Source organism: Pipistrellus kuhlii, unplaced genomic scaffold (genome assembly GCF_014108245.1).
Source record: "Pipistrellus kuhlii isolate mPipKuh1 unplaced genomic scaffold, mPipKuh1.p scaffold_m20_p_16, whole genome shotgun sequence".
Taxonomy (NCBI): domain Eukaryota; kingdom Metazoa; phylum Chordata; class Mammalia; order Chiroptera; family Vespertilionidae; genus Pipistrellus; species Pipistrellus kuhlii.
The window spans coordinates 8,005,040-8,030,514 of NW_023425471.1; the positions used below are offsets into that span (position 1 = coordinate 8,005,040).

General features: G+C 40.8%; 1 protein-coding gene across 1 annotated transcript in view; it reads left to right on the top strand.

Annotated features, from left to right (window-relative positions):
- Nucleotides 1-25,475, top strand: part of PHEX (phosphate regulating endopeptidase homolog X-linked) — a 185,936-nt gene that overhangs the window by 30,434 nt on the left and 130,027 nt on the right. The window contains exons 4-9 of the mRNA XM_036439857.2: nt 7,396-7,482; nt 8,480-8,706; nt 15,251-15,319; nt 19,089-19,205; nt 22,560-22,643; nt 23,816-23,961. Coding sequence (XP_036295750.1) covers nt 7,396-7,482; nt 8,480-8,706; nt 15,251-15,319; nt 19,089-19,205; nt 22,560-22,643; nt 23,816-23,961 — 730 coding nt within the window. The remainder of the gene's footprint in view (nt 1-7,395; nt 7,483-8,479; nt 8,707-15,250; nt 15,320-19,088; nt 19,206-22,559; nt 22,644-23,815; nt 23,962-25,475) is intronic.

Below are 25,475 nucleotides of genomic sequence, written 5' to 3' on the forward strand. Positions count from 1 at the left end.
CATTGAACTAAAATGGAGCTACAGAGTGAAAGCAACAAAGAAAGGACAAAAGCTCCTTAATTTGACCTTGGGTTTGGTGGAGAGAGGGGGAGGAGGCAATCTGGGCTGGTGATGTGTCTGGGATCATAGACACGAAAAGGGACTGGTGATAATCATCAACTATCAATAAAGTTGGGGAAAGGAGGGCTGGTGAGTACTGTTACTTTAAGGTAGGGGTTCTCAAAGTGTGTTCCCTTGATATATTTATGACATTACCTAGGACTTTGTTAGAAATGCAAATTCCTGGGGGCTACCCAGACCTACTGAATCAGGTACTCTGGCAGAAAAGACCCAAGACTGTGTTTGTTTTTGTTTTAAATCCTCACCCGAGGATATTTTTTCCATTGAATTTTAGAGAGGGTGGAAGGGAGGAAGAGTGGTGGAGAGTGGGAGAGAAAGAGAAGCATCGATGTGAGAGAGACACATCGATTGGTTGCCTCCCACATACACCCTGACTGGGGCTGGGAATAGAATCTGCATCCCATTCCCTTGGCCAAGAATCAAGCCTGAGACCCTTTGGTGTGCGAGCCTATGCTCTAACCACTGAGCACCACTGGCCAGGACCCAACACTGTGTTTTAACAAGCCCTTTTGATGTTACTGATGATGCATGCTCAAGTTTGGAATCCACTGGTCTAGACTAGGGCATAACGTGAAGTGCAGCCTTCGGGACCAGCTAACTTTGTTTTGTTCTAGCCTTACCGGGCCTGCCATCTCTAGCTAGGCGCCTCAGGAGTATGTCTGTGATCACAGATAGGGTGATAGGGCAAAAAGGTTAGATGGCTCAGAGCGGAGTCACTCACCCACTGCAGAAAACAAGTCTCTGTGTAACCGGGGAAGGCCTTTCTTCCAGTTATGATCGAGAGAGCTGTCAAGAGAGTCCATGAGGGTGGTGCTGCCTCTGGCTTAGCCACTGGGGGCCTCGTCCTCACTGCTGGAACTGTACTGGCTACTCGCTGGTGGAACGATGAGGAGTCCAAACCCAAGCTCTAACCTTCACTAGCTGAGTTTCCTTGGATAAATTCTTACCGTTTCTCACCTCCAGACTGGGGTTAAATACAGGCCTCTTAGGGTTTTCGGGGATTAATTGAGGTCATACACCTGGCTCAGAGCAGGTACTTAATAAATGAATGCCATCACCATTGGGCCCTTGGCTGTCTGAGGAGCGCTCAGAAAGGACCACTGCAGGGATTATACCCACACATGGCCTTTTCCCTGTAACGTTAAGATGGTGGGAATAGGAGGCAGGGAAAATATAATTGGGGGTTTTATTATAGGCAAAAAACTGAAGGTGGATTTTAATGACTTCAAGTTCAGCACAGGCCTTACATTGAATTACCCCCTAAGATACAAATTATGTAAGTAGGAAGGTTAATTTTACGAGTTAAAATCTATTGGCAAATTCATTGTAATAATATGCTATCAAAGGGTAATGTTAAAATTTAATTTAAATTATTTTGAAGTATAACCCTGATAAGTATAATCCTTATAACTTCTCTTATAAGTGAACATAATGAAAAAGTTACCTCCTATTAGACTACTGTAGTATCTGGCAGTTTTATAAAATTGATTTCATTATGGACAAAGAGGTCTTTTATGTTAATCGGGGGATATTTTTATGTTATTTGCTAACCCATGATTTAGATTGATGAGTTAGAGGTTCCTGATTCCCCTAAAATAATCTCTGCCCCCTTCTCTCTTTTTTGACACCTTTTTTTAAAAATTGTTATCTGCCTCCTTTTCTTACGCTGATGCCAATAATTATCATTTATAGGATGATCATAAAAATGAACAGCAAAAAGAATTCTGACAGTTCTCTCCTTATCCTTAGGTGGGGGATTTCCAGAAGAATGAGAAATACCAGCTTTTATTGTCTCTTCCATACGTCAGGCAGACTCAGTTAATCCCATGCTTGACTGGCTGTGGGGCCCAGGAACGGCAGAGTCGAGTTTCACACAATTCATGTGAAAACATGAGAGCTATGGGCTCCACAGACCATGACTTGGTTAACTTGAATTTTATTTTTTTAATGAGAATAACAATGGGCTTTGCAAGCTGATTTAAAGTCTCCAGGTTTAACGGCATTGGAGTTTAAGACCTTGCACGCGTGCGTTAGAAAAATGAAGTCTTTCAGTGCGGTAAATAAACCGAGGAGCCTGGAAACCAAATTGAAGTCTGTAGCCTGGAAAATCAACAAGGACTAAAAATAGTAAGATTAGAGGCAGCATTCAACCATGTACCATCCGAAGGTGGTTTTTTAGTACCACCGAAGGAGAAACCAGGCCATGATATGATAGGTTTAAAAAATATACGTGTCTAGAGAACATTCTGTTCATTATGTAGGTGTAGAAGGGCACACCTTTTCTTAAAATGTAGATTTGGTTTTCCAAACTTAGTATTTTTCAGACTCTTTCTCTCACTAGAATTAAGAGGACAGTCCCCCCAACCCCCAATTTCTAAGGGGAAAACGGCATAATATATACTAAATTGAGGATTCACCTTGATGGCATTTGACATGAGTGTTTTAGACTGCAATTAATGTTTCTGTAAAGCAAATCAGGCAAGCAGCCCAGCATTTATTATCCTTCAGCAAGTAGCCCGAGGACTTCCTGTAGAACAGGTATATAGGAGTACGGGGTCTGGGAAAGGACACAAAGGAACATGTGTTGAAAGAATTCCTATTATCTCAAGCCATCTTGTTAAAATGGCTTCAGCTCGACAATGAGATTCTTGGTAGGTGTTTGTTCAAAGGCCTAAAACATTATGCATGTGGGATTTTTGAAAAGTATTATCAATAGTTGAGAAGGTGCTAAACATTGCAGAATCTTCAAATGACTGCCTTGAGCTCTCAACTACCATGGGAGTGCCAACTCCTCAGGAGTCTCATTCTTTTTCCTTGGAAATTTCCTCTTCCTATTACAGAACTCTAAATAAAGGGCCTGTCTGAGCAGGAGAAATGAATTGAGTGAATAGAATGGATAGTCCTATCTGGCTCCTGCACTTAAGGAAGTTGAATGTTAACTAAGAATCCACCCCTCTCCCTTTCCTCATCAGAAAAGTAGAAGTGGATGATTAAGATGAGACCATTGGTAAAACCAAATGGGGCTGGATGGAAAAGGTGAAGAGATTTTACAAACAAACAAACAATTTATAGGCAGTCATAAGTAGTATGATTGCCAGAGGGAAAGGGGAAGGTGGGGTAGGTAGAAAGAAGGTAAATGGAGGATAAATGGTGATGGAAGGAAAACTGACTTGGGGTGATGAACACAATATAATAAGATGATATATTATAGAATTGTACCCCTGAAACCTATATAATTTTATTAATCAATGTCACCTCAATAAATTCAACTAAAATTAAAAACACACACCCTGCTGTTCATGAAAACAGATGACCTCTTGAATTTCATTGTATGACATAGGGACTAAAATGTGAGAAAAGGAGATTATGGATGTTAGCATACTCAGGACTTTGTTGACTATAAAAAGATAAGCCAGTCTAACTTCTCTCAGTTCTTTTCCGGTATGATAAAAACTCCCTCTTAGACTTACCTAGTCAGGATTTCAACTAGGGCAAATGTGCATTGGACATCAATGATACAAGCATTAGGCCTGGGTGTTCAAGATGAATGTGATCCAGCCCCTGCGCTGGAGAGTACTCCATCGCATAGAAAATAGCCCTTGTTAATGCCGATCTTATGTACCAAAGTATTTTTTTTTTTTGGTGATAATATTTGAGGCCCAGTGATCAAAAATACCTTCTTTATTGAAATTCTCACATAACTCATCCTCTGTGAGGCCAGACTTGTGTTAAAAAGGCATGGCTGTCCATACAGTGGGAAAAAACAAATTTTATATGGACTATATAGATCTAAATGTGAAACTATAAGGATTCTAGGGGGAAACATAAATATCTTAATGACTTTAGGGCAGGCAAAGATTTCTCAAACAGGACACAAAATATGCTAACCTTAGATGGAAAAACAATGGGCAAATTAGGCTACATTAAAATGAAAGAATTTTAGTTCATCACATGATACCATTAATAAAATTAGTATGCAATGGGAGAAGATTTTGCAATGTAAATATTCAACAAAGGACTTGTGCTGATAAAATTGATAAAAGGTAGATTACCCAATAAAAATATGGGAAATAGACTTTAGTAAGGTAAAGACATTGATTAAGAGGATGTTGGTTGTCTTGATTGGAGTTAGTGACTGGAAGGGAGCACAAGAGGCTTCTGAGGTTCTGGTCATAATGCTGGTTATGTGGGTGTGTTTACTTTGTGGAAGTCCTGCAAATTATGTACTTTTCTGTCATTTCATCGGAAATGTTTACATAAAAAAGAAAATGCCTTGTTTCCAGGAGGAACAAAATATTCTCAGAGGTTACCACTGACTGCAAAAAATATCCCTCCGCATGGAGCATTGTCTCCATTGTGAAAGCAAAGGAAGTGTTGAGAGCATGCGCTTTGCAAGGTGGCCAGGGCAGGTCCAATTTGTGGAATCATCCCACACTCGGGATGGCTACGGTACCCTAAGTAAGGAGGAGGAAGACCATTTATGGAGGAAGCACTAGAAATAAGATTGATTGCTTTACAATTTGGGGCATGGCTGACTCAGCCTGTAATCCTGTTTAAGTCACCACTGATGGATCACCTACCATGTGTTTGGGTTTTGAAACAGGCACTTTCTGCGCATTAAAAGGTTTGTTCCTTACCACAACTCTGGGAGGTAGGAACTATGCTTCATCCTTGATAGATGAAGAAACTGAGACTTAGATTAAAGAACCTGCTCAAGTTCTAGCTGGAACGTGCCAGCAAGCTGCATCTGGAACCCATGTCTGTGTCATTTGAAAGTTCACCCCCTTGCCCTAATCAGTTTGGCTCAGTGGATAGAGTGTCAGTCTGCGGACTAAAGGGTCCTAGGTTCAATTCTGGTCAAGGGCATGTATCTTGGTTGTGGGCACATCCCCAGTAGGGGTGTGCAGGAGGCAGTTAATTGATGTTTCTCTCTCATCGATCTTTCTCTCTCCCTCTCCCTTCCTCTCTGTAAAAAAAAAAATTAAAAAAAAATCAATAAAATATTAAAAAAAAGAAAGCTCACCCTCTATATATCTATTATGCTGCCTTTAAAAATTGTATTTGATTCAGCATAATGAAAAGAAAAAAAATACTTACGTAATATATGTAATGTTCACATTTGATGACCAGAAACACTTTGAAATCAACTTTAAAGTCTGAGATTTACTGTACTACAGATTTTTTGATGAACTGGAATTTTTCTTTTCTGTTGTAACATGGTTAGGAATAACTGGATATGGGGTGGATGGAGCACTGAGAAATCTTCCAGGAAACAAGTCAAATTGTTATAGGAATGCCCTTGTATGGGTGACCCACCAGCCCTTCTCTGTGCATTAGGGACATTTTAATAATCTGAGCAACTGCCTTTGATAGGCATACTTTGTTTTTTGCTTATTAATGACTTCCTAGGCTAGATTTTATTTCTCTTACCACTAATTTCAGATATAGAGATAGATTAAATGGATGCTGCTAACTGATTGCCACATCACTGTCTGCATATAAATGCTCTCCTGCCTGCTTGGGTATGAAGAGAAAGAGAAGAGAAGGGAAAGGGTAAGCCAGATATTTGTAGTAGCTGAATTTGTTTTAAAAGACAAATTCTGGAACAGAATTTTGACAGATACAAATTATTGATATTTGTGCATGGTTAGCATTTTGGGATTTCCCTACTTAGCATATACATGTTTTTTCCCCTTCTTCTGGTACAGAATGGCTTTTTGTCCACTCAGGTAGATATATAATACTTTGAGTTCTTTTGCTGCTGTGGTTTGTTTTTGGTTTTCAGGGCTATCATGTTTGCAGCCTATGGAGTGTCGATAGCATTAGAATAATATCACATCTCTAAATTTGGAGATGTGAAATTATTCCAAATGTGTCTCCCCAACAATTCAGTCAATGGCCGTGGAAGCAATGTGGCAGAAAGGCACATGATCTGATTTGAATGGAAATATATGTGGGTATGGTTTTAAAGCTTTCTGTTTACTAAAACCCTCCAAAAAACTCCTTTCTTTATCCTTGAAGCTAGTTATTCCACTTCTATTGCTGTGTAATACACAAGAAAGAAGCACTGTACAAGTTGAAATAATTGAAAACACCCACATCCAACTCAATTTATTTTATTTGAATCTGTCTAGTTACATGGACTTGTTTGACGTACTGCAGATGCTTAAAAAACCTGGACAGGAGCTCTGGATTGCTTTTCTCTTAATTTTGAAATGTAGAACTTTAGTTTAGAAGTCGATTCCTCTTTAGAGAATATGTAATTATTTATTAATTTGATTAGCACTGTACATTGTGCTTTGAAGCAATTCAGAGTACTGTAGGAACATCTGTTGTAACGTCATTTGGAGGATTCTACATTTCAGAAATAACCCCCAAATGCTTTGATAATACCAGTTTGACATCGATCAATGGGGGCAGTGCCACGGTGCTGCATAGGGATTCTTTGTGTTGGTAAATGGATGCTCTCAAGTATAACTAAGGTGGTCTTTTTGAGGGAGGGTAGCTTTTTATTGAATTTTAGTTTTCCTCCTTCCTTGAAATAGTGACAACTGTCATTTTCCTCCTTCAAACAATAACATCAGTGATTTTGTACATAGGAAATCATTTTCCAGGCAGGCTTATGTCTATGCTGGCAACCATTTTATACACATGGTCTCACTTAAATGGCCAGGACTTCAAATGTGTAAATGGGCAAGTTTTTAGGCAATCTGGTTAGGCTTTCCAATCTCGCCTCTCCATTTCCTGTCTAAACAACTTCTTCCATGTCCACAGCATGTTTATACAACATTGAATAAAACTTCTAATGGGAAATTTCTTCCAGGTGACCTCCCTGAGAGGCTGGACTGTGGAGAAACCTTAAGAAACCTGACCCTGACGAAATTGCCTCCGTTGAGAATATTACTCGGTGCAGAAACAAGGAACAGAATTTAGTTATTTTTGGTTCTTGAATAAATGAATTCTGTTCCCTTTTGTGTAGGTGGCAGAAAACATTAACCCCTGCAGAAGGTCCCATCTCAGTTGGAAATTGAACTTTTGGTTTCTTTGAATTAGTAGAACCTTTGAGAAAAGAATGTTAAATTGTTTTTATTTGAACTTCAAGCAAGTTGGAATCGGCTCTGCTGTCTGCATATCTTTTATAGAAGTGTCGTTTCTAGGGTTGTCTGTCTTTACATACAATTTTCTGGAGGTAGAGACTATGATTAGCAAATGACCTTCCACTCAGCACCTCATGTGGGTGGATACTAATAAATCCTTTCTTAACCTTCCTTCTAGCACTTTTGGAGAAATCAATCAGTAGAAGGCGGGACACCGAAGCCATACAGAAAGCCAAAATCCTTTATTCATCGTGCATGAATGAGAGTGAGTAATAAAGAAATAAAGAAAAATTAACAAAATATTTACCACCCCTATTCTTCAGAGTTCTTTTAATGTTTAAGGAAAGGAACAACTCTCAAAAACTGGGTTTTGATTAGCCCTGCCCTGTCTTAATGTTCTTTTGCTGGTTTGATGGAGAAAATAATTCTATTTCTATGGCTAGTATTCTTTAGGTGTCCGTTACTCCATGAGAAATTTGGGTGGGATCAGAGGGCAAACACCACTATATGTGGTACAGAAACAAGAATCTAGAGGGCAGGTCTGGTCTAGAAGGAACCTTGGAGGGAGAGCGCTTGGAAGTGTTGCTAGTCCCCTAAGGACCTCCTGGGGCCTAGACAAATCCAGATTCCCAGGCAGGCCAGGCTCCTCCTGCTTCTCCATCAGCCTAAGAGTAATCTTTGTTGGTTGTCTTAAACATGTCTCCATATCTTGGGTCTGATGGGAGTTAAAAGAGATACATCATTTTATCTCGTCTGCCCTTTCAAGGCCATTGCAGAAAGAAGCCAGTGCTTCTGGGAAGTGTGTTAACTTGTTTAGGATTTTCGGTTAGCTAGAAGAGAGCAGTAAAAGATGATGAAAGAGTCTGCAGCATTTGTTCACTTTTATTGGGGTGTGATTGGTTTTATTGAACAGTTTCCTTTACGTAGGATTGTTTCTTAGCATTGCACAGTATTATCAGCCTAACATAGCCCATTGCCTGGGGTCAGTGTAGTAAGCCCATCTTTTATTGTAAGGAATATCCAGCTCTGTAGTTCCCTAGTCAGCTCTCCTGGCAAGAACACTCAGTTTAGACAGTTACATTGCAGTGTGAGTCATAAGTAGCTCTGTCTCTGGTTATCTTCAGTCTATGGCACCTCTCCATAACAGCTGAAATGTTAAATTGGAGCCTTATGAGAATTTTCTCTTGAGAAGATACCTTGGCATTCTAGCTTGGAAATCCAGTTTGCAACTCTAACTCTCCCTTAATATGGTTCCCTTTCAGAAGCGATCGAAAAGGCAGATGCCAAGCCATTGCTACACATCCTGCAGCACTCACCTTTTCGCTGGCCCGTGCTCGAGTCTAACATCGGTCCTGAAGGGGTTTGGTCAGAGAGGAAGTTCAGCCTTCTTCAGACACTTGCAACGTTTCGTGGTCAATACAGCAATTCTGTATTTATCCGTTTGTACGTGTCCCCCGACGACAAGGCATCCAATGAACACATCTTGAAGGTATGGTGAAGACTCGGTCATCCTGTTTGTTCAGTCCAAGGTTAGCTTTTTGGGGTGCTTCCTAGGGAAAGAGACTCATACCACCTTAGTGAAATGATAAGGAAAAAATTATGTTAAACATTAGGATCTAGGGTATTACCCCCTTCACAGATGTGCGGACCGTAAATCATGAACAAACCAGTTTGATCAGCCTTTTAAGAAGCTAGTGAGCAAGTTAATTTCATGTGATTTGGCCCTCAGTATCTACTCTAAGCATGTGTGGGTCCCTAAATTCCAGTGGGAAGAGAGCTGCAAAGACTTTATTTTTTCCATTTAACATGTTCTTTTTTATTTTTCAATTATAGTTGACATTCAGTATTATTTTGTATTAGTTTCAGGTGACCAGCATAGTGGTGAGACACATATAATTTGTGAACTGATCCCTCAATAAGTCTAGTACCCACTCTGCACCATCCATACTTAATATGATATTATTGTGCAGACTTTCTGAACTCTCTTCTTCCCCTCACCTTCTCATTCCCCTGACTAAGGAGAGAACACATGTCATGATTCTTTGTTCCTCCATCACTAAAGTCATCTTGCGTATATGCCTAAAATTTCATTGTCAAGTTCAATCTGAATCTCTCCCTTTCCTTTCATAAGATAAACTGAGACTTGTTCCAAGTGCTTGGCTTGCATTTTCCATTGGGAGAGTAAGCATCCCTTCTCTTCCAAGGAATAGGCCGCACAGATATACCTTGACCCAGATTATTACATTGGTAAAATCAGGAGACTACCAACAATGAAAGATTCATCAATGAAAGAGCTTGACAAGACTTCAAATAACATTTCTCAAAATGTTTGTGCTTTGATTCTACCATATTTTGCTTCCTCGGTTACTTTGACTAATAATGAAAATTTTATTGAGCTACTCCTTCCCGCCTCCTAGTTCTGTCCTTTGTTGAGCTAGAAAATATTAACGATATATTGATATTCAAATCATAGAAGTATAAAACTTTTATTTTTATTATTTTTTAAAATATATTTTATTTATTTTTTACAGAGAGGAAGAGAGAGGCATAGAGAGTTAGAAACATTGATGAGAGAGAATCATCAATCAGTTGCCTCTTGCACACCCCCTACTGGGGATGTGCCTGCAACCAAGGTACATGCCCTTGACCGGAATCGAACCTGGGACCTTTCAGTCAGCAGGCCGACGCTCTATCCACCAGTTTCGGCAGAAGTATAAAACTTTTAGAGTGTGATACCATTTCCTAATTTATTAAAAATTTAAAATCCACACTCTGGAATTAATTTGTTTTATTTTTTGTTAATCCTCACCCAAGGATATTTTCCCATTGATTTTAGAGAGTGGAAGGGAGGGGGAGAGACACAGAGAAAGAGGCATTGATGTGAGAGAAGACACTCTATCCACTGAGCTAGGGCTAGAGTTTATTTATTTATTTATTTTTTGATTTATACCAAGCAGCTGGCAAATTTTTTTCTGGAAAGAATCGGATGTAAATATTTTGGGCTGTGTGAGCCATATGATCTTTGTCTCAACTGCTCAACTCTGCTGTTGTACCTGGGAAAGCAGAGGTAGACATGAGTGGGTGTGTGGCTGGTTGGCCTACAGGCTGTAGTTTGCCCATCTCTAGGTTAGACAGTGGAAGTCTCAATAAAAATCTTTAGACACTGAAAGAATTCCCATCTACTCAAGAGAAAATTCTTAGTTCCAGTGACAGCTGTTACTTCCATGGTGGGTGATAAACAACATGGCACTGACAATATTCTAATGCTACCAGGACAAGACATGCTGTGCAAGACACAATGATGGTAATGGTCCAATTGACCTCTGCCTTGGACAACAGGCTGATGCTCCCCACCCATGTCTTAAAGCATGACCAGGCAACTGGTCAGAACCATTGGGAGAGTATTTCTCTTTAATTCTTGTAACCAACATAACACTCAGATTTTAAATTCAGGTATGTGAGACATGGACATTTTCTTTAGTCAATTTCATCACTGACTGAGCTCCCACCCCAACTTGTAGTGGGAAATTGAACCAGTCTAGACATTTCCCTGCCTCCTGGTTGCCCCATTTCTCAGTTACCTGTTTCAGAAAATAAACCCACTATCTCAGCCCATGTTGCCCTTCAAGTGTATGTCTCTGCATTTGGGACCCTGGACCCTCACTCCCTTTCATATCCTGCCACTTTCTAGGGACATTGATTGGTCCCTCTGCTCAGGAGACATTTTGACTTCTTTGGCTACCTAGGAGAACTTTTTGCTCTGGGAGAAGTCTCTCTTACCTCAAACCATCCTCCCTCAATGTACTTAGACTTCCTTTTCCCCTGTGGTGAGATGGTGCAGGATTTATCACAAGCTTAAATGGCAGAAACTTAAAGAAAACTACAGAGTTGATGCCCCAAATTCTTGTTACATGTTTTTGGGCTTATTTATGTAAGTAGATAACAAGAACGAGGATTTAAGGGTTGGTGAAATACTTGAATATATGTTATCCTGAGTGTGTGGAAGGCCAGGGTTGTCTCATTAGTATGTGTTACTGAAACAGTGACTTCAAGTCATCATCACTCAGTGGCCTGCTTTTGTCTGACTCCTAGCAAAATCCAAAAGGATGACAAAGACACCCTGTCTTAGAAATTATGTTTTTCTCATTTCTTTGTCTGTCCTTTTCCTATATCATAATTTGTCAGATGATTCTTTTTTTTTTTATTATTACTTTGTTTCCTAACATGAGGTTTATTGCAGTTGGAGAAAAAAAAATCATATTTCAGTTCAATATATTGGGTTTCTTAAACAGATATTTTATTTTCAACTTGCAATATTCAGACACAAGAATTAAAAAACAAACAAACCTCAAATAACAGTGTCCTAATGTTGGTCTCTTGAGAAAGTCTTTTGCCTCAAAACTTTGTATGCTCCTAATGAGATTTAGTTGACAGACCTTATTTAATCTGTTTTGTGTATTTAAAAGGTTCCCTAGAAACCATAACAATGTGACAGTTTAAAAAAGGTCAGGTAACTTCATTTGAATCTTTGAAACTTTTACAATAAGTGGATTAAACTTCATTTCATCAGAGGGAAGCTTTGGCTCTCTTAATGTTGTCTATTCAATTTCCTTTCCTATGAGACTGAAGATGAAAAGATTCTCAAAGTGGTCCAAAACTAATTGAAAACCAAAACATCTTAATCATAATATTGTGTTTTGTGGTTCTGGCTTACTTAATTTTTGGAAGAAACAGTGGTAGATTGGGAATTGCATTCTGATGAAGCCAGGATGGCCTGTGATTTGGTTGTTTTGGACCAATTAGAGAAAAAGATCGAACACAATAATTTGAGGGTTTTAGTAATACACCCAAAGTGAATGTTATGGAAACATTTCCCTCCCTCTTCCCCTTGAAACAAGGGCAATATTTTTCTTAAAAATTTCATGACTTTGCTAACTCTTATCTTGGCCTTCGTAGAATTTGTTGCTTATGAAGAAGATTTTCATGGAAAACCATGACCCTATACATAGAGAATATTTAAGATTATAGTAAAATGAAGAAGAAAATAGAGATAGATCCAAGCAAATTTAGCATTGTATAAACTAATGATATAGGAATATGGGATCCAGTTTTTATTAAGGTGCTATTCATTTTTTATTTTATTTTTTAAAGATTTTATATCCTGTTAATTTGACCTAACATTGTTATGTCTGAATGAAGTTTAAATGAGAAAATCTGCTGTTGGGATCCACATAATCTAGTCTTTAGGTAGTTGTTGACATTCAAGAAAAAAAAATGACCATAGATTTAATGAAAGTTCTTTTTAATACTTCATTTTTAATTTACATGCCATTAAATTCATTTTTTTTGTGATGCATTTGTCTATAAGTTTTGACAAATGCAGACTCATGTAATCACCATCATAATTAAGAAATAGAATAGGCTGAAACCAGTTTGGCTCAGTAGATAGAGCATTGGCCTGCAGACTGAAAGGTCCCAGGTTCGATTCCATTCAAGGGCATATGCATTGGCTGCGGGCACATCCCAGTGGGGGGTGTGCAGGAGGCAGCTAGTTGATATTTCTCTCATTGATGTTTCTAGCTCTCTCTCAACTCTCCTTTCCTCTCAGTAAAAAAAAAAATCAATAAAATTATATATATAAAAAAGAAAAAAAAAGAAATAGAATAGTTCCATCACCCCCACCCAAAATTATCTCATGTTGCCCATTTGTAGTCAACCAGTTTCCTCGTCCCCAAAGCCCGTTCTCTGCCCCTGTAGTTTTATCTTTTTCAGAATGTGATTACAGTTTTCACATGTTAAGGCATGAATGAGTAGTTCATTCCTTTTTATGGCTGAGTAGAATTCTATTGTGAGTCATAGTTTGTTTAGCCATTCACTAGTTGAACAACATTTGGGTTGTGTATTGTTTTTAGTGATTATGAATAAAGTTACATGCAGGTTTTTGTGTGGGCATAAGTTTTCATTTCTCTTGGGTAAATACCTATGAGTAGGATTGCTGGGTCATCTGTAAGTATATGTTGAACATTACTAATATAAGAAACTGTCAAATTGGTTTCCAAAGTTGCGCTGCCATTTTGCATACCCATCAACAATGTATGAGTGATCTAGTTTTTCTGAATCTTCACTTGAACTTAGTGTTATATATTTTTTGCCATTCTCATAGATACGTAGTTGTGTTTTATTGTGGGTTTAATTTATATTTTATATTTTCCTAATGACCAGTGATGTTGAGCATCTTTTCATGAGTTTATTTTCTGTCTGCATATCTTAATGGGTGAAGTGTCTGTTCAGATCTTTTGCCCACTTTTAAATTGGGTTGTTGTTTTCTTATTGTTGAGTTTTGAGGGCTCTTTATATATTCTAGATATATATCCTTGTCATTTAAAGGGTGGGGTAAAAGTAGGTTTATAGTTATGAATATGCAAAACAGTTTATTCTTGTGTTATTATTTGTTACTAGTGTCCCAGTGCACGGATTCATGCACATTGAAAGGAAATTAATTAGAAGGTGGCCAGTGGGGTGGGACTGGGCAAGATGAGCTGGACACGCCCTGGAGCCAACCTCCCTAGCTGGCCGCACCTGGGGTGGCACTACGGCTCGAAGGGCATCTGCACAGTGAGCGGGGTCCCTCCAGTAGGTGGGGTCCCTTGGTCTGGCCTGTGGGGATTGGGCCGAAACCAGCAGTCCGACATCCCCTGAGGGGTCCTGGAGTGCAAGAGGGCACTCTGCAAAGTTGCTGTGGTACAGGGTGTGGAACGCAAACACAAGTGTGCAGTAAACTTGATTTGGGGCGACAGTGCCCTGCAGTGACATAACCCATGGCCAAAGGTGGAATCCTGCAGCCCTGCCAGGAATCAGGCTCCCTCCTCTCTGGTTTTGGGTGCATCACTGAGAACCGCAGCTGCCAAGTCACTGCAGCTTGGCAGCTCCTGCATTGAGTATCTGCCCTCTGGTGGTCAGTGCCCATCATATTTACTGGCCGGTTGGATGGTTGCTTTGCCTTTTATATATATAAGTTATTGTATTTTCCATTTGAACAACTGTAAACCCATTTTTAAATATTTTCTCGGCCTGTAGTTTGTCTTTTTGTTCTCTTTCACAGAGCAGTACTTTTTAATGTTGATGAAGTCTAATTTTTTTTTTTTTTTTATGGGTTGCAATTTTGGTGTCACGTCTAAGAATTCTTTGTCTAACCTCAGGTCACAAGATTTTCCCTTCTAGAAGTTTATAGTTTTTAGGTTTGACATTTAGTCTATGATTCATTTTGAATTAATTTTTGAGCTATGGGTGGAGGTTCATTTTTTTTCTTCTGCATATGGATGTTGAGTTATTCTAGCATGTTCTTGGAGAGAACTATTTCTTCCCTTTGATCACCTTTAAAGTGCTGAAAGTTTTAACTGCAATGATTATGCTATACTTTTCCATAATAATTCTAGTTATTGTGTTTTCTATTATTTGTATTTTTTTTTATCGCCTATCCTAACTTTCCAGGGAGGGTTCTAAATTTGTTAAGATTTCTCAAAATTATCATTTAAATCAATCCAACACAGTATTTTAGGGGTGGGGAAGTGGACAGTTTGTTCAATCCAGATGAGCATTTTGCAGAATACTGCAGTGAGAAGAGTACTGGATCTGGCAACAAGAGACAGTGATTCTCTGAGCTTTGCCCAACCATGTGACCTTGGAAAAGTCACGTCACTTCTCTGGCTTTTGTCTCCACCCATCAAGTAAGGGGGAAAATCAGATAACCTCCAAGAACTATTCCCACTCAAATATCTTGGATCTTATTTACTATTAATATAACTTGAAAGGGGTAGAAGCCATGAATTGGGGAAGCAGAGGTAGGTCTCTGGAACTTTATAATAGCTATCATTGCTGAAGTGTCTGTTTGCAGGTAGAGCTGAGTGTAATGAGTTGTTGTTGTATGGTAACACAAGCTCAGAATATGACTTGGATTCTGATCTATGACTCTTGTTAACATGGTACTTAAGAATTTACAGTGCAAGCAAAATATTTTGTTTTTATTTTAACAGCTGGACCAAGCAACGCTCTCCCTAGCTGTGAGGGAAGACTACCTTGACAATAGCACAGAAGCCAAGTCTGTAAGTTTTATATTTCAACTCTGCACCTTGTCAGGCTGTTGATGGGTTCATAAATTGTTCTAGAATTTCTGACTCTACTGGAAATGAGCAGGGTGGCATTCTTTTTTTTTTTTTTAATTGTTTAATTTTTATTTTATTTTATTTTTTTAGAGAGAGAGAGAGAGAGTGGAAGAGAGACTGGAAGAGAGAGGGAAAAACAGAGAGAAATATCGATGTGAGAGAAACACATCGATTGGTTGCCTCCTGCACGAGCCCCGATCAGGCCCCGGGCCGGGGTGGAGCCTGCAACCTAGATACTTGTCCTTTTTTTAAAAAAAAAAAATATATATTTTATTGATTTTTTACAGAGAGGAAGGGAGAGAGATAGAGAGCTAGAAATGTCAATGAGAGAGTAACATTGACCAGCTGCCTCTTGCACACCCCCTACTGGGGATGTGCCCGCAACCAAGGTACATGCCCTTGACCGGAATCGAACCCGGGACCCTTCAGTCCGCAGATGGAGGCTCTACCACTGAGCCAAACCGGTTTCGGCGATACTTGCCCTTTTCCAGAATAGAATCCGGAATCCTTCAGTCCACAGGCCGATGCTCTATCCCCTGAGCCAAACTGGCTAGAGCAGCAGTGTGGCTATTTGATGACCATATTTTCAGTTAAGGAACTGAAGGTTTTTACTGAGACATAAATGGCACTTCTGGAAGTCTGGGTATCAAGGATATACAAAGTCCCCATGCTCAGTGCTCTCATGTTGGAGCTGGGGAGACAGCACACCCAAATGAAGTTACTAAGAAATGAGATTGCAGTCATTCCTCAGAAGTACGGAGAGCTCACTGCACATTTCAAGAAGTAACATGTGGGGAGGGAGACTGCTTAAGAGTCACCTGGGACTCTATTAAATGTATGATTCGTGGGCCACAGCCCTGGAGAATCTGATGTAGTAGACTTGAAGTAGAACCCAGGAATCTGTTTTCTTAACAGGTTGCCCCAGATTAATAAGAACCAGATGGGATCAATCAGGTTAGATTTTTTTGGGTTGACTTGGAAACCTACATTTAAAAAAAAAAAAAATTGGACTAGAGGCCCGATGCACAAAATTCACACAACAGTAGGCCTTCCTTCCCCTGGCTGCCGGCACCAGCTTCCCTCTGGCACCCGGGACCGGGCTTCCCTCATAGCCCCAGCTTTGTCCGGAAGGACATCCGGTCTAATTAGCATATTATGCTTTTATTATTATAGATTAGAACTGGTTCATTCATAACACTTTCAATTCATTTTGGAAACTTTGTTGAATTTCCAAAAGAGCCTCAGACCCAGGATCTCCTCCATCAGGGAGCTCTCTGGTTTCTGGCCCAGCCTGAGAACGCAGGAACTTTGGGAAGTGCTGGCTCACAGTGTAACTCCCTGCTCCTTTGCTGATACTGAATCCTATATCTAGAAGGCTCTGGAGGGCAGGAAGGTTCTGGAGGGCAGGCAGGTAGCCTAGGCAATCTTTGGGCTGAGGGCATTCATCAAAGAAGGTTGGCAAGTTTTCCTTTTTTTTTTTTTTTTTTTTTTAATATATTTTATTGATTTTTTTACAGAGAGAAAGAGAGAGGGATAGAGAGTTAGAAACAGGGATAGAGAGAGAATCATAGATCAGCTGCCTCTTGCACACCCCCTACTGGGGATGTGCCCGCAACCAAGGTACGTGCCCTTGACTGGAATGGAACCCGGGACCTTTCAGTCCGCAGGCCCACGCTCTATCCATTGAGCCAAACCGGTTTCGGCAAGTTTTCCGTCTTGAAAGTGGATGGGATGAACTTCAAAAAATATTTTTTAATCCTCACCTGAAGATATGTTTTTATTTATTTATTTTTAATGCTTTTAGAGAGAGAGGGAGAGAAAGAGATAAACATCAATGCGAGAGAGAAACATTGATCGGTTGCCTTCCGTATGCACCCTGATAGGGGATTGAACCTAGTTATATGACCTGGCCAGGAATTGAACCCCAACCTTTTGGTGTATGGGACAATGTCCCAATCATCTGAGCCACCCAGCCAGGGTGAACGTGGATGTAATGAACTCTGTCAGTCTGGGGGCACCTCTGCTTCTGCTGGGGTCACAACCCTATCAGCAACTAGGCTTGAAATCTTCTCCCCCTATAACCAATCAGTCAAGTGCTGTGGATTCTACCTTCAAAATTTCTCTTCTACTCCATCCCTCCTTTCTCTTCTTACTACTCTAGGTCAGGCCCTTGGTAACTCTTGGCTTTATTACAGCAGATAGCCTTTGATTGCTACCTTCTTCCCTCCATTCCATTCATTCCCTTCATTGCCTCTGTAGTACCACTTGATCAATCCTCTTCTCAGTGCAGCTCACATCATACTTTTGCTCACAAGGTAGAATATAAATTCCTCAGAGAGAGTTCAAGGCCTCTTCATGACCTGGTCCCAAACCAGCTTTACTGTGCCATCTATTCATCTCCCGCCCCCTCCCCCCCAACAAAGGCAGCTCATACACCTCACAGGAGGTCTCCTCACTGCTCCTGAGCCTGTCTCCTTCAGACAGGTCTCCGATTCCTCCAGCCTGAAATTCTCAGCTCTTTAATCTTCAAGCACTTAGCAGCTTTATTAAAGAACTTACGCTGGTCTCTCTAATATTAAAGTTAGTAATTACATGTTTATCTCCCTCACACACGCACAGAACCAGATCACACACTGGGAAATCAGACTTAAGTATTATTTACTTTTGCATCTGTTACCCCCCCCCCCCATGCACAGAATGCCTAGCAAGACTAGCAAGACATCTGCACATGTATTGATTAAATAATTTTTAATCAAACTGGGAATTGCAAAATATTGTTGCTAATTAAGTCTATTTGCAAAACTTGCTTACTGATTCAACAAATATTTTTTAAGGGCCTGCTATATGCCAAGCACTATATAGGTTTCAACGTCATAAACACAGTAAGAATAGCTTACAGATTCAAGGTGAATGTCAGGAAATATTCCTAAGGCATAACTGTGAGATTATTTAATACCTAGTATATTGAGTTCTTACAAGTATATCTGAAAGGAGAAATGACCCCCAGTGAGATTCTACAGTTCCACAAAATAAGGTTCTCCCCTCCAGTAATATATGTGTCATGAAAATGGGTTTATGGACACGCAGGGAGGACATTCTATATTTGCTCTTTGCTCAGTTTCACTTAATCATTTCTCTCATCTCTCCCTTCTTTTTTTCCTGAGGTGGTGAGGAGAACTTGGTGAAAAACGTGCAAAACTAGAAAGACCTAGGGCTGCAGTTGATGGTCTTTTATTTATTTTTTTTAGTGTGAAGGTGGGAAAATGGAGCTAGAAGAGAATAAATCACTGTTCCCACCAGTCTTCATGGATCATGCCTCCTGCTTTTAGCAACAGCTCTTTCCCATTATTTTATTAAAGCCTCTCTTGCCTGGAAAGAGGAGTCTGACCTTTAACTTGCTATTCTGGGCTCATTCGGAGATGTTTCACATATCCATAATATTGTCGGTTGCTACAAAACGAATTCTCTTGATTCTCGGTGGCTGGACATTTCTGCCTCTCCTGGAAACAGTATCCAAGGAGCTGTCACTCTTCTTTCTCCCAAAGTGGTAGGTGGGTGTTTGGTATCACAGAAAGACTGTACCGTACATTGAGTACGAGTGAAAATGAAGGGAATTTATTTCCACCTGCTGCTTCTGCTCCCCAATGTCTTTGAAGCATACTTTCTAATGGACTGTTGTCATGGTCACTTGCTGTTTTTTCTCTTACAGTACCGGGATGCCCTTTACAAGTTCATGGTGGACACTGCTGTACTTTTGGGTGCTAATAGCTCCCGAGCAGAGCATGACATGAAGTCAGTGCTTAAATTGGAAATTAAGATAGCTGAGGTAAGACTTCATCTAAAATCTGTTTCTTTTCTTTTCTTCTTCTTTTTTGAAATATATATTTTATTGATTTTTTACAGAGAGGAAGGGAGAGAGATAGAGAGCTAGAAACGTCAATGAGAGAGAAACATCGACCAGCTGCCTCCTGCACACCCCCCACCGGGGATGTGCCTGCAACCAATGTACATGCCCTTGACCAGAATCGAACCTGGGACCCCTCAGTCCGCAGACCGACGCTCTACCACTGAGCCAAACCGGCCTCGGCTCTGTTATTTTCTTTATTTTAAAGGCAGAATATCCTGAATGAAAAAAAAATTATATAATAGCATTCTGTGACATTGTCCTTTGAGTCTAAGGTATAACTAATAGCACCTCCTTTGGGAAGTCTCAGCTATGACTAAAGACCCTCTGGCTATATTTTCCCAGAGAAACTCCTGTATGGCTCCAATAGAATAATAGTTATTTAATGAATCCTTATTGATTTGGTTTGAGTGGATGGTATCTTAATATATATATATATATATATATATATATATATATATATATATATATATATATATATATTGATTTCAGAGAGGAAGGGAGAGGGAAAGAGAGATAGAAACATCAATGATGAGAATCATTGATTGGCTGCCTCCTGCACCCTCCCTCCCCCACTGGGGATCAAGCCCGAAACCTAGGCATGTGACCTTGACTGGAATCAAACCTAGGACCCTTAGCCCGCAGGTCGATACTCTATCCACCGAGCCAAACTGGCTAGGGCTGGAAGGTAATTTTTAATCTAACCTACTCTTTTCCCCATTGCCACTCAGGGTCAGTGTGACCTGAGATAGGGACTTAGAGAAGTCTGTCCCACCATACTGGATACCCAGATTTGATGTAGAAGTGTATAGGGTGAGCATTTTTAGCTGCCTTTCTGGTACTACTTTGTATCCAGCCCTGTTTTTTTTTATTCTTTTCTTGCCCTGCTTTAATGAATGAATCTCATGTGTCATACATTATGTTCTGTGTAGGTCATCTTAAATTCTTCCAGGCTAATGCTGGGAACAAAAAGATATAAGAACCAACTTATGGGAGAGTCAGAAATCCTAAATGGTTAGCTTTCTTTATAGAATAACTTTTTTTCCCCTAGAAGAACCAAAGTGTAAAACCCCTATACATTCCCAAGACCAGAAAGAACAAGTGTTGTGAGACCTGCTTATTGGGATGCTTCGCATGGGGGAAAAAACTTTTGGCAAGAAACACATATATGGGTTGGTAGTCTTTTAAAACACGTTGTTAAAAATCCTAAAGTTCATGTGACTCCAGGTGTCGCTTGGTTTGTGTTTGGTGCAGTGTGGTGGGATGTTGAGGCACAGAGTTGGGGTGGTGGATGAGGGCGAGGAGGAATTAGTCTTTCTCTCTGCAGCAGTGATGCGTGTGTGGACTCTCTCCAAACTGGTGCTTGCAGCACGAAAGGTCCATTCCCTTTGAAGACTGTGTGATGAAGGTCACTGCAGATGTTCTGAGCCAAAGGCTGTGCCTCTAAAAGCTGTCTGGATTCCCTGCCTAGGCAAACAGCAGACCCAGAGCTCTCATTTGGCCTGAAGCTCTGATCCATCGGGGAAGGCCTTGCTCTGAGCCAGGGATTTAGACCAAAAAGGGAACTAGAAACAGCTGGGCCGAGGCAAGACTGGGAATTGTCCAGAGGCTAAATGAAGTGACAAATCCACAGGATGGGGAGAAAGCTAGCAGAGCGCTCAAAACAGCTTTGAGGCCAGAGGGCTCCAACCTGGGGCTGTAAGCCTGAGCAAAGGGAGGAGTGGCCAGCCTCTGAGGCAATGATCCAAACAAAGCCGGGAAGATGTTTGTGAGACACGTGAAGTCTCTCCTGTGGAGGGTGATGAGGGAGAAGCTAAGGGCAGTGAGTCATTTAGAAAAGAGAGGGCAGATGTCTCCCACTCAGCCCTCTGTGTCTTTGCCTGGAAAAACCCATGGCACGTGACTTTTGGCATGCTAGTAATGCTCACCTCCGTCTCTTACACCCCGGGTCACTGGGGACATTCAAAATCAGTGGGAAATAGAGATCTAGGGAAACTTCTGAAGCCCCCCTTGGGTGGCAGGGGAGCTTAGTCCCGCACAAATAAGTCATTTTAAATACAGCCATGGAAGCGTGCATTTGACCAATCCCAGCTAGAGGTGTGTGCACCAGGGGAGGTCTTAGTGATGGAGTGGCCCCTGCGATTGGAGCCAAGTGGAGTTTAATGGCAAGATTTGACAGAGGAAATGAATCTAGGCAAAGTCTGTAATCATAGTGCAAACCCTGGACGAGGTGGTTGTGGATGGGGGTGTAAGGGTTAGGAGAGTCCTGTGGGAGGTGGTAAGTGGCAATTTAAAATAAAAATTTTTATTGATTTTTTACAGAGAGGAAGAGAGAGTTATTTAGAAATATCAATGAGAAACATTGATCAGCTGCCTCTTGCACACCCCCTACTGGGGATGTGCCTGCAACCAAGGTACATGCCCTTGACCGGAATAGAACCTGGGACCCTTCAGTCTGCAGGCTGACGCTCTATCCACTGAGCCAAACCAGTTTCAGCAACAAGTTTAATGCAAAGGAACCAGATGATGTGACTCAGTATGGGGAGCTACTGCCTATTCATGGACATGATTAGGATGCCCCATGAGGAAGTGATCATCGCTGCTCTTCTTAGATTAAACATGGCGAAGGCTAGCAGCTTCAGTTTGTTTTGATATTGGCAAAGTGGCAAGGGCATGCATATTGGGAACGGAAAGAGTGTGCAGAGTCTGGGCTGGAGATGCAGACTTGGAAATGTGTATCAGGATGGTGAGACCAGCAGTGGGGCCTGGGGAATCTCAAAGCCAGGGAAACCAGAGCGAAGAGGGAAGTGAGGGGATGAGCTGCTGACAGAATGATCACAGGAGGCACTGGTATCCAGATAGTTCAGTGTTCTCCGGTGAAAATGTGGCCCTAGGGTGAAGGATGGTCTGCGGCTCCTGACACACTGAGCTCATTATCGGGACACCACAGGTGAAGGTAAGGTGTTTGTCTCAATGGACTGTGGTGTCAAAACTGGGCCAATAATAGATTTTGTCCATCCATATTGTAGGTGCGGAGGGGATTCTGGGTAGTTACATTTGTACTGAGGACAATGTTTCCCAGTGAACAGGACAGGAAGTTTCTTTTTATTAATTTTGCCTAAAGTGATGTCTTTTTTCCCCTCTCCCAAGTTCAGCGCCACACCAAAATCTCGAAAAACCGTATGATACTCTGCAGATGTTTGCGCACATGTAGAAGGTGTCATGCAGTAAGAAACTGTTCCTTTGAAAACAATAACCAAAGTCTCCTTCCAACAGATAATGATTCCACATGAAAACCGAACCAGCGAGGCCATGTACAACAAAATGAACATTTCCCAGCTGAGTGCCATGATCCCCCAGGTTGGTGAAAACAATCCAGGCAATTTTATTTTAACTGGTTAGCTTACCAGTGAGTGTATTTGATCTGTATGTACATTTTTGCCTTGTCAAGCCTACTACCAGTCGTTTTGATTATCATCATCTTTATCCATTATCACATGCACTATCTCTTCTGTGCATCAGGATGCTTTCTGCTCTTGGGACAGAAAACCTGTCCAAGATGGCTTAAAAAGGTATAGCCCATTTTGCTACATGACAGAAGTTCAGACATAGGTGGCTACTGGTGTTGGTTTAGCTGCTTAACAATGTTGTCAAAGGCCCAAATTCTTTCCTTCCACTCTGTTCTCTTTAGTGTTTTGGCTTTTGACTTCATGTGTGATGACTCAAGCATGCAAGGTGGCTACCACAGGTTCATATATCACATCTGCCATCAGGGCAGGAAGAAGAGGGAGAGACAGTGAAGGCCATATCTAATTCTTTTATCAGGAAAACCCAAAATCTTTCTAGAATATTCCCAGGTGTCTTCCTTTTGTTTCTTACTGAGTAGAATTGGGGCTTGTATGTGGCCATCCCTACCCAGAGGAATGGCTGGGCCTGTGAGGAGCCGGTTTTTCATTTCAATAGTGGAGGCAAGCAAGGGAGGGGCCAATGCAAACAGCAAGATAGTGATGCTCTGAAGAGGGGATGTTACATTTTGTTGCTGCTTTGCTTCTCCTGTGAAAGAAAGGTTGTATTAGACAGAAGACCAGTAATGTCCTAGGGCATTTCTGTCTTTGTTGACATGACAGTGAGTATGGGAGTCAGGGAGAGTGCAGGGGGGAAAGGGAGGAGAGAAGGAGGGGAGAGAGGGAGCATAGAATGAGGGGGAAGTACAGGATGGGGGGAGAGGAAATGAAGGAAAGGAGAGTTGAGGAGGGAGGGGCAGAGAGAACTGGAGGGGCCAGTAGAGGGAGCATGGGTATTACCAGGTGTGTGTATGTGTTGTCCATATGCGGATGGAACACATGCTCATTTATGATGCAAGCAGTAGGTCTGGATGGCAGTGATTGGGCATTTGTTTTCTAGATTGAGCAGTTACATCTTTAATTAATTGGTTTGAAATCACCAGCAATGGATTACGTTAAACTGATGATATTTGCCTTGTTGTCTAGCAAGAGATATTTTTCACTCTGGGTTTTTCTCTTACTCCTCAGTTTGACTGGCTGGGCTACATCAAGAAGGTCATCGATACCAGACTCTACCCTGACCTGAAGGACATCGGCCCCTCCGAGAACGTGGTGGTTCGTGTCCCGCAGTACTTTAAGGATCTGTTTAGGATACTGGGCTCTGAGAGGAAGAAGTAAGAGCTTCCTTGTGTATTTTACTGTGACTTTTGTTTTTCCTTGTACGTTTGAAGGCCTTACCTCTCACACCTTTTGAAAACTGTTTTAAATGAAAGTTGCATCAAAAGAGTCTTGGGGGAAATCACGGTACCCTATGTGACAAATTGGCCCAAACCATCGTCTGCTGTGATTTGCTTGCTGCAATGACAGCACACACACACAATGTTTTTGCTCCTTATTTCCAGTATTTCTCCATCTTTTCTCTCTGAAAATAATAATAATCATAATAATCTACCTAAATTATTTGTCAGTTTTGTGAACTAGTCATATAATAATGTTTTTGAGACTTCTATGTGAACATGTTTCCCCTCTCCCCCCAGGTAATTCTAGTCTATTGCTGCTCCCTCCAGCCCCCACTGTTTCTTCTTAGCCAGTGAGTCACTTTGTGGCAGTAAACAGAAGTACCTATATTGAAAAGACATAAGATTATACCGAGAGCTGTAGAAAAATGCACTGATGAAAGAACTTTAGGAACTGCCAGGTTTTTCTTATTCGAAAGAAGGTTTTAGGATTTGTTGCGATGCTACTTTACTAGTGGCACTGCAAAACAAGAAAGACTGAAAAATGCCCAGGAAATTTTGCATCTTTATGAAGCCATTCAGATTTGACTACAGAAAATGAAGCACAGAAAGGTCAACTAGTTTAAAAAGACAAAGGCGAATTGCCAGGCCAGGATTAAAAAACAAACAAACAACACATATTTTCTTATTTGGACTTATACAAGGGGTTATTATTATTATTATTATTATTTTTAAAAAAGGCACCTGCAAAAGTTCAAGGAATAAAATTCAGCAGCCATCCCCACCTACGGAAGGACACCTTTGAAGAACTGTATTCTTTTTAAGATGATATATTCTTATGGAAAAAGCAGTGTGTGTCTATTGAGGAAAACATGCAGGACAGTAAACATACAGAGAAGGGAGAGAAGGGACAACAAATTCACCTAAAATTCTACCAGAGATAAGCAGTGATTCTTTGAAAATTCTCTAAGCAAAAATTAATCTAGAAGGAAATAGTATTTGTGTGGGGTAGAGCCTTGCTATTCAAACTGTGCTCCATGGACCAGTAATGCCAGCAGCCTGTGGCAGAAATATAGATTCCAAGGCCCCTCCTCCAAAGAGGCTATAAAGTAGATGGAGTGAGGCCCAGGAATCTGTATTTTAAAAAGCAACCGAAGAAAGTCTTACACTTATATTTTTGGGGAGGAACTCACTACATTAGAATACTTATTCATATGTGCTTCCTAGCTCTGAAACACTATGAAATACGATCGAAATGATTTTCTACTCCTATGCCATTGAGTTATTGGGCACATTTTAAATTTTTGGTGGTAACTTGCATTGAAAGGTGGAGTTTACCATGCTATATATGTATTCTTCAGATTAGTAGGTGCTTTAGGAAATGAATTTTATTTCCAAAAGAGCCCAACTTATAACAACATGATAGATTGGGCCTTGGCTTACTGTATTAG